The sequence below is a fragment of the Papilio xuthus genome, unplaced genomic scaffold (assembly GCF_000836235.2).
Source record: "Papilio xuthus unplaced genomic scaffold, Pxut_1.1 DF825783.1, whole genome shotgun sequence".
Taxonomy (NCBI): domain Eukaryota; kingdom Metazoa; phylum Arthropoda; class Insecta; order Lepidoptera; family Papilionidae; genus Papilio; species Papilio xuthus.
In genome coordinates, this window is record NW_013532866.1 from 508851 (window position 1) to 519007 (window position 10157).

The window sequence follows — 10157 nt, forward strand, 5'->3', positions numbered from 1 at the left end:
AATTTTACGAACATTTACTAAATCGATCTAATTTCACGAACATTTACTAAATCGATCTAATTTCACGAACATTTACTAAATCGATCTAATTTCACGACCATATTTACCACTTTTATTAAGACATATGTTTTCTTTGTTTTGTCAAAGGGAGTAAAAGGGACGACATGACATGACATGACAAGTATCATGTCAGTGGATTTCTTCGACTACTCGTATGTGCACTTACCAGATGTGTCTTGAGATGTGACTGCAGTGTGTACTTTGAAGCAAAACTCTTGACACACACAGAACACGTGTGAGGTTTGGAGCCTGTGTGTGTGTGCATGTGTTCTGCCAACGTTGACTTAGAACTGAAGTGGAAATTGAACTTTATTTGTACTGCTATAAGGTTTAATATTGATTAGCGTTGATACTTGGAGATTAATTTAGATCAGTCTTTCCCAAAGTGTGCGATAACACCCCCTTGTGGGCGCTGCAGGTCTCAAGTTGCGGGTTATAGTAAAAGTTTCGTTTAGAATTCTCCGTTAATATACAAATATAGGTCACAATAATTAATTAATTTAATTTGAAGTTATAGTGGTTTTTAAATATGTGAAAATATGGGGACGCTAAAATAATATTTATTCTCAAAGTGGGTACTGCCCAAAATAAGTTTGGGAAACACTGGTATAGAGAAACATTTTAATAGCTAGAAAAAGATTAATAATTTAAGAGAAGTAGTTACCCGATTTAAACTCCAAAGTTTAAAATTTGTATTTACTTACTTGTACTTTTTCTGGCAAATATTACACTCGTGCATTTTACTTTTGTCCGTATGCACCAGATTTTTGTGTTTGCCTGAAAAATAAAAAAATATCGACATTCGATCTAGTGGAAAATAGGTTTTAATTCTTATGTGGTGGCCATTACATTTTTTTACTTATTTTGTTAAATTTTTATTAATATTATAAAATGCGAATGCTTGGATGGATGGATGGATGTCTGTTGGAAGTAATCTCCAGAACGTCTGCATAGAAATCACTGAAATTTGGCATAGATGTAGAACATGGTCTGGAAAAACATATAGGCTACTAATTAAGTTTTTTAATTAGACACACACAGAGTCGCGAGCGACAACTAGTATAAAGAGTTATTGAACACAATTAATATAATAGCTTAAATGTAAATGTGTGCTTTGTGTATTATCAAAACATTATAGCTTTGCATTGAACATTCCCACAAGATATATATTTTTTGATTGTGTCAAGTAATGTGTTGTGCAACATGTTGTGAGCGCGTACTGACTGAGGTGCGCGAGGTAGTCCGCCTTCTTGCGCAGTATGAGTCCGCAAAGTGCGCAGATGTGTATGCGCGCGCCGTGACAACTGCGCATGTGCTGCGCCATGCTCGCCGCACTACCCGAGAACTGAGCACCTTCTGTACCACATCAATATCATTATAATACGATAACAACAATCACCTTTATATAAACCAAGATAGACAGAGTCCGTCACGGAGGCCTAATTTAGTCCTCTTTCCCTTCCCACTCTTTTTCTTATAAGGAAAGAATGAGAAGTGGAAGTGGACTTTCCGGATGAGAGGATGCATGGAAAGGGAAAATATTTTCTTTCTGTGCATCCTCTCCTCCATCGATTAAAGGTAGGCAACGCATATGAAATTGCGTATGTCTACGGGCAACGGTCACATCGCTATTTCAACATTCAGCCGCTCGCCTTTTAATATGCCTTTTATACATATTAACTCTCTATTTGGTCTAATTTTTAGGCAGAATTTAAAGATATAACGAAAGCTTTGTTTCGCTTGTTCACTAACGGTTACTTCTAGTAGTATTCTTGCTGGAAAAAGAAAGCGGTACACAAAATGATATAAAAAATAGTTTTTTCTCACCTGAATCATTTCTTTCGCAAATCAAACATTTGAATTGTCCATTCTCCCGAGCGACAATGTCTAACTGAAAACAAATATATCATCTTACTTATGTTAATATTAACTACCTGGATGACCGGTATTTTTTTAAATTGTGTTCAAGTAAATGATGAAATATGAATAATACTTTTCGATCTTACCGATAGAAAAAGTTAAGTTTATGTTTAAGTTGATTATCGATAAAACACGAATAAAATGACATTTTCTAAAAATGATTCCTAGCTAGATCGATTTATTCCCCCCCCCCCAACACCCTAAATACTAAATTTTATGAAAATCGTTGGAGCCGATTCCGAGATTATATATATATATATATATATATATATATATAATTGGAATATGGTATATATATATATATATATACTAGCGGACCCGACAGACATTGTCCTGTCTACACGTCTTCAATTCGAATATTATTTAAAATTTGACACTGCGATAGTAGCGCCGTCTGTCGGATCCAATGTAAAACATTCCAAAATCAACAACTACTAATAAATTAAAAATTAATTAAAAAAACATTGTCCAGCGGACAAATTTGTGAATCTAAACCATTCCCAGATCCCCTTGAACACACACAAAAAATTTCATCAAAATCGCTCCAGTCGTTTGAGAGAAATTCAGTGACATACACACTCACAGAAGAATTATATACGTATACAAGAATTGCTCATTTAAAGATATAAGATAAATACGAAAATGTATATGTAAGGTATCTCCAGAACGGCTGCATGTATCTAGCTGAAATTTGGCATATATCTAGAACATAGTCTGGAACACATAGGCTATTAATTCAGTTTAATTTATTCTTATTTTCAATTCATGTGAATCAAATGAAAACATTTATATCAAAGTTCAAGTATTATTTTTTAATATCCCGCTTTAACATCTCACGAATTGTCCCGGCTCGCCCGGTGAAATACCACAACTACACAGAAGACAGGCGTCAAGTGGAAGCTATTCCAAGTACAGTCTGATGAGTCCCTGAGGCCTAATTTAGTCCTGTTTCCTTTACCACACTTTTGACATACATAAGGATGTCTATGGGCAACGGTCACTTCACCATTTCAGCGAGGTGGCCGCTCGCTCGTTTGCCACCTTATGATATAAAAAAAAATATGTCCCCTTCAATGATTAGTGTTACGTCAGTTTACAAACTCACCAACATGGCGTCGTCTTCACCAGACACATCGTCTTCAGGTTTGCTCTGAACTGATTCAACTCGATACATCTCTCCTGATTCCACTTTTATAAAAGCTCCGCCTTTAAACAAACAAATAATACTTTTCGCGTTTCGTTTCCTATTCTTTTTATAAGGAATAGATGGGTAGGGGAAGTTGATTAGACAGGGGAGGGGATATTTTTAATTTCAGTGCATCCCTCCTCTGTCTGTTTACACTTTTTTTTGGAAGAAATCATGGCATTGCTAAAACAACCGTTTTGGAGTTACTAAATTTAAAATGTTAAAAACTAGAATTTATATTTATCAGAGAATATTAATTTCAAATATAATTATTTTATTCGTATGGCAACATTGCTTGTGGTGTGTCACATCTGTCAATGTCACTTGTCAGTAGTGCGTGTGTTTGACAAGTGACAGGTTTGGTGTAGAGATAGAGCCAATGTGTGCACAGACTGAATAAAATATCGGATATTATCGACTATTTAAACATATAGATAATTATTTGTATGCCCTACTTACCCTGTTCCTGCGCAGCCGCAATTATAGCATTAGCTGTCTCCTCGTCACCCGACACGTGCAGCTCAAACTGGGAGTCTTCATTTGAATCTGAAATTAATACTTTTTTATTATTTCCTTTCCTTTTTAAGTAATGTGTCCCTAACCCTTGGAATGTCGCTACCTTGTGTATCCTGCTCTTCCAGGTCTTCTTCTTCGGGCATCACCAGAGATATCTCCCCTGACAGGAACTTCTGCCCCGACATCACGCGGATTATTCCGTTCTCACTGCCCATTACTATCGTAGCTAATAAAAAATATATCTTAACAATATTATAAGTGCGAAAGTTTGTATGGATGGATGGATAGATGGATGTTAAAAGATATCTACAGAACGGCTGGATCTCGCCGAAATTTGGTATAAATTTAGAACATAATCTGGAAGAACAAAAAGGCTTATTTTTTTCCTAAATCTTAAAACTTACTTCTAGACTGTCTTAGCGGTCGCCCGCGAATTCATCAGCGCAAAATTTAAATATTATAATATGCACGCGTACATCGGCTACCTTCCAGTTAAAGTCCTATCAAAATCGGCCTAGCCGTTTCGGAAATTACCCGAAACAAACACTAACGGACTAAATCGTTAATAGCAACACAAATAGTATTTTGATTTTTTTTTCTGTATTACACTGACATCCCAATTTTAATAAAATGCATACATATATATCTAAACGTGTTTTAACTTACATTGATCATCATCATCATCATCCCCCTGCATCATCTGCAGCTTGCCCAACACGTACTTCCCCTCCCCTTCCCCAGCGGGCGAGTCCAGACTGGACAACAAGTCCACATCGAAGAAAGACTTTGATTTGTCATCATCATTCTAAAAAAATGTTTAAATAATAAAATAAATTAAAATTGTTATAAACGAATTGTGTAATTCCTAGTCAGATTACAAAATGACCGAGTTTACAATTTGTCAGTGACATTTGATTTCCTATAAATTACTGGAAAGAATTGATTACCCTTTTACGATATGAAGAAATATGGTTTGGAAAATAAACTAAGTCTATTTAAATATTTAAAACTAACTTTTGCCCGCGACTTAAGTTAGTTACAGTAGTCGTACCGGGGACAGTGTAGCTTCCAAAAAGTTAAAGAATCAAATCGGTTTAGTTTCATAACCTGTTCAATACAATCAAACAAACAACCAAATCTTTCCTCTTAATATTAGTTCTAGATAAATATATAACATTACCTTATTTGCAATGTCTTCGAATACCAATTTCTCGTCATTTGCTGAAGTTGTTATAACGGCGAGGGAACAAGCTACAAAATTATTAATTTTTTACTAAAAAAATCAAACCTAAAAGATTACTAAGTTAGACCCTGTTTCCACTAGCGCGATTGTCCGAACAATTTTGACATGTGATGTAAAAGTCAATAAGCGGTCGAGAATTTGCCTTTTCAGTGGTACTTTACAATTCACCTAGGAAAATTACAAGACGATAGCATTCTACCAGACATAGTGATTTAGTGGCAAAAAAGACTTTGTAAATATTTCATTTGTACCCACTTAAAATTGTCTACAACTACCCTACCTTCATCTATCTCCATAGGTTGATCATCGTTCACAGCATCACCGTTTTCTTCACTTTTCAATGAAGAATTTTGACTCAATTCAGCGGAAAAAATATCCTTGGGAGGTTCATCCAATGCAAAACTCAGCACACGACTTGTCTTTGTGCTCGTGAAACTGGCTGACGTGACGGATGATGTCACGGACGTCAAAGTTGACGTGACGGATGACGTCACTGTATGAGCGAGGCTGCGTTGCTTATTGGAGACACCAGTCGTCTTTATGCTCTGTGTGAGAACGGACGAGCCGACTGTCACTTTTAAATTTAACGTTGACGGTGATAATATTCTTATTTCTGGCTGAAATATTAAACAAAAGGCTATTAATTACAGTAGTATTCGTGCATAGAATTGTCCCGGCTCGCCCGGTGAAATACCACGACCACACAGAAGACACGCCTCAAGTGGAATCAATTCCGCGTACAGTCTGATGAGTGTGTGTCCCGGAGGCCTAATTCAGTCCTCTTTCCCTTCCTATCCTTTTTCTTATAAGAAAAGGATGAGAAGTGGAAGTGGACTTTCCGGATGAGAGGATGCATAGAAAGGGAAGATATTTTTTATATGCATTCTCTCCTCCGTAGATTAAAGGTAGGCAACGCATATGCAATTGCGTATGTCTATGGGCAACGGTCACTTCGCTATATCAGCGATTTCAGATGGCCGCTCGCTCGTTTGCCACCTTATATAAAAAAAATATTTCTAATTCGTGGGCAGTTGCGGCCGCTCCAGTGGAACTGGCATTAAATCATTTATAGTTCGGTTGATTAATTTAATGGAAACGATTAATTACTGATTCACTTTAATGTAATAGTAACTTTATTTGCACATCTAACTTAAATTAACTTGTGCCAATGTGTTCATCTATTTCCGATCTACAAATGTACATTTATCCGACATTACGGTGAAGGAAAACATCGTGATGTTGCACATATCTGAGAAGAAATTCAAAGATATGTGTGAAGTCAACCAACCCGCAATGGGCCAGCGTGGTTGACGATTCACTAACTTACGGTTGGCTTCGAGCCCCTCAGTGAGCTGATGATGAAGTAATACTTACGTTATTTAATTTCGAAGTTAAATTGGCTAATGGTGTGGCTCCCAATTTTCCACCCTTAAGTACAAAGTTAGAAGGTAAGGGTTGCAACTTTGATGCCGGTAGTACAATCTTTTTTCCACTAAACTTCTTAGGAGTTGACTCATCATTGTAATTATCATAGTCCAAATTATGTCGAGGTAATGTTTTTTTAAATTGTGTTAATATTGTAGATTTTATTACTTGCAATCTGAAAAAAAGTGACATTTTATAAGCGAATTAAAAAATTATGTTCTTAGTTTTCAAGTTTGTGGTTTTGCTCGTAATTAACATATTTTTATTATTAAAAAAAAAAGTAAACATTAGACTAAAAAAGTAGAATTAAATTATTTTGTCTATGGAAAAATGTATAGTCTTTTCACAATGTAAATCACAAAGTTGGCTGAATAATTTACCAACAAAAAAAAACCTTAGGGACATAACATTCGCTTAGTGTCGGTAACATGTTTCGATTCGTATTTGTACCAGAGTGTTATACAAACCCCCTACGGTTTTATTGTTTTTTTAATTAAAAGTTAACTTACCTTATTTGTATTGAATCATATTCGATACAAGTTTTGTGACATTTATTACATAGTATCTTTGAATGTATATTCTTCTCCTTAATCGGTTTGTCCAGAATTTCGCTTAGAATATTGACCATAGATTTACCGGACTGTTGCAAATTCTAAAGAAAGAAAGAAAAGTTTTTATTATAGGTAATACAGATTAAACCAAGAAACAATAACATAATAAAAATTGCACATAACTAAGAAATTAAATTAAGTTACCATTTATGGTTAATTTGGATAATCTAGTGATGCCCACACTAGGCAATGCCTGTATCGTGGCCACCGGGAAAGAAAAAGTAAAATAATTTACAACTGGCCAACATCGGTTACAATAAAAACTTAAGTTTAAAAAGGCGGGAAAACAAAATGGTGACTTAACATAATTGAAATGTCACCGTTGAAATAAATTATACGCGAAAATCCTTCATCCTTCTCATTCACCATGAAGAAACAGAGATAGCATGTTTTTACGTGTTTTTTAGCTTACGGTAACGAAAAATCTTCGAGAGAATATAAAATGAATATATGTTATATGTACTTACATTTTCTCCAAATATATTAATAGCATTTCGTAAAGAAATTCCAGCTCTTGAATTACATATAAAGCAGTATTGGTTCATCCTAAAAAAAAATCATTTCATTCAGTACGACCCAGCACGTACTAATACTTAGCTAGCGCGTACATTCTACAACTTAGCATCATGCTTTAATAATGGTTAAAAGTTAATCATTATAAAATATCACTTGGCAAAGAACCTTAACAAAGTATAGAAATATAATAGGTAAATTAATCGTGATATTCATAATTTATCGGTAACGAAAATGCGTAAAATGTCAACAAAATTCTCTCCGTAATCTTTGACAATTCAGGATTAAAGGCGATATTGTGTTGTTTTAATTGTAATATCGACTAAACATCATTATTTTAAAACTGCAATAGTCAATCGGCAAAAGCTGTCGATATTGTGCAAGGAATTATTGATAATAATAAGAATTCGTAAGTTTATTTAGGTAATGTAAATAATTATGCTTGGTACAGATAATTTTTAGGTTATAATTGTGAACTTCATTTGTTACATATCGTAGGACGAAATATTTAGAGGTGTGAAAAGCCAATGTTTGTAGACGTATCATTTAGTTCGTTTTAAATAACATGTGAACTAAATATACATGTTATTATGATTACTCGGATATAAATATTATTACTGAAAAATAATATCAGAGCTAAAACATTTGTAAAAGTCTATTATCCAATGTGCTACTTAAAAACTGATGGAATTGACAAATTATATAACATTTTGTTTTATGTAAAAACACAACGCCCTTTAACAAAAGTGGTGTTTTGTTTACATTATTATCACTATGACTATCAGTTAGTAAATTTTCAAATCCATTACCACCATAAGCAAATAAATTTTACAAATTCTTAAAAGAAAAATGTCTGCTGCACAATATTCGCTTATTCTAAAGATACGGCAGCCATTTTGTAGCGTACACCGCTTTGTGACGCCTTATAATGTTGTTTAAATCATTATTCACCATCTCAATAAGGGAAAACATGATTACCTGTTAGAATCATCAAAATTTGCGGAAATATATTTGTTTCTGAAGGTTTTCAGAAGAGTTTTTTATATAAGTTGTCAGCAATGATTCACTAGCACAAGCAGCCACCATTACGTATTGACATTAAGTAGTGCGCGTTGTTGCCACAAGCGGCGCTGTCATTTTCTCTATTGCTCACAGTTAAACATAATTTTTTGATTTTTATTTTATTATTAAAAGGTTACGAAAAAACTTCAGTTATTTTTATATGATTTTAAGAAAATATAAAACTTTATTTGGTTTAATGAAACAAATTTCAAGGAATTTAAAAAGCGTTAAACTGTATCTATGGTGCGCAAGAATTGGCGGGAAAATTTAAATGTCAGTTTTGTACTGCGTAGTTACAAGTTGTCGTTTTATTTGAGGTTAGTAAAAATGGTTTATTTTGCTAGTTTTTTAGTTGTTGTAGCTAATTTTGTAAATCATAAATAAATAAAACAATGGCAATTGAAATATTGTTTATTTCTATAAAATTTACATTACTCTGCGCTTTGAATGTAGCTCACTAAGGTAATTTAAACTTTAATACACAATTTTTACATTTCAAACAAAAAAATATTTATTTACATATTTGACAAACTTTACGACGTTTTCAACTAAACACATATTATTATTAACTTACTTTCATGAAATCTTCGAAAAAAAACTTGTGCAGCACCTTTCGTAAAGAACTTTCTACTGTTTTAGAAGAATAAATGAGGAGTAGAATATAGGTATGAGAATCATGTTGAGATTTTTGTGACGTCTAAGTTTTAACAATATAAGACACAAAATATACTTTCATATATCACACTTTATTCACATAAGCAATTATAGCACTTATTTTAACTAATTTTGGTTATCCTTTGGTATTTCTCAAAATGTTTTTTTTATCAATATTTACATCTTTATATGCACTATTCAGGTAATACAGCCTTATGATACATATTTCAATAAGACATAACACAATCAGTGCCGTTAATCACTCTGCAAGTTCATTTTTGTACAGAAAAATTGTAGCATTGAAAGTGTTATAAAGAGCATGTTGCTTAAGCTAGCATAGACTTTCAATCACTTAACATCAGTTTAATATTACTTAAAACATATTCCATCTATTCTGTACTGTTTTATGACTGGATATCTTCACAGTTGTTAAATGCTAACTAAGGAATTTCCTTAGTGTAGATTGTGCTTGAGGCTGTTTAAGTAACTCTGTATTTGGGTGACTGAGAACGGGAATAAGGCATTTTTGTCTTTTTCTCATTGTATTTGATGTTTGATTTTGAGTAGAATTAGATTGTAGGTACCTCTAACCTACTAGATAGGTTAATAGTTGTGGTATATTGTGCCTAATTGATTTTGACCATTTTAGCAGTAACGGATGCAATTGGTAGTGGTGTTGAGGATTCATTCCAATATTAGTGTTAGAATTAACAAAGCAATAGCTATCATATCCAAGCAACTGTTGCAGCGGGTACTAAAGAGATCAGTTGTTATTGTCTACAAAATTTAGCTCTTGAATTTTGTTTCTTGCTCTTGTTATTTGTCTCGAGTTGGTGACAAGTGGTATTTTGTGTTGAAATGAAAGATTGTTGTGTTGACATGTATTTAATAATGTTTACCATGTAACTACAAGACCTAAATCCCAAAGAAATCTAGAAAAACAATGAAAGTGAAACTAAAATTAAAA

At 33.6% G+C, this 10157-nt stretch overlaps 1 protein-coding gene across 2 annotated transcripts in view; it reads right to left on the reverse strand.

Moving 5' to 3' along the window:
- The window catches only part of LOC106125841 (zinc finger Y-chromosomal protein), a 13581-nt gene extending 5029 nt beyond the window's left edge, over positions 1-8552 (reverse strand). For both annotated transcript variants that reach the window (XM_013323240.1, XM_013323239.1), the window contains exons 1-14: positions 8453-8552; positions 7429-7507; positions 6860-7002; positions 6300-6525; positions 5206-5542; positions 4863-4933; positions 4349-4487; positions 3786-3908; positions 3626-3712; positions 3086-3186; positions 1888-1951; positions 1285-1416; positions 765-837; positions 227-350 (exon numbers count right to left, since the gene is read on the reverse strand). In XM_013323240.1, the coding sequence (XP_013178694.1) occupies positions 227-350; positions 765-837; positions 1285-1416; positions 1888-1951; positions 3086-3186; positions 3626-3712; positions 3786-3908; positions 4349-4487; positions 4863-4933; positions 5206-5542; positions 6300-6525; positions 6860-7002; positions 7429-7506 (1698 nt within the window). In that variant the 5' untranslated portion in view covers position 7507; positions 8453-8552. The remainder of the gene's footprint in view (positions 1-226; positions 351-764; positions 838-1284; positions 1417-1887; positions 1952-3085; positions 3187-3625; positions 3713-3785; positions 3909-4348; positions 4488-4862; positions 4934-5205; positions 5543-6299; positions 6526-6859; positions 7003-7428; positions 7508-8452) is intronic.
- Between the last annotated feature and the right edge of the window lie 1605 nt (positions 8553-10157).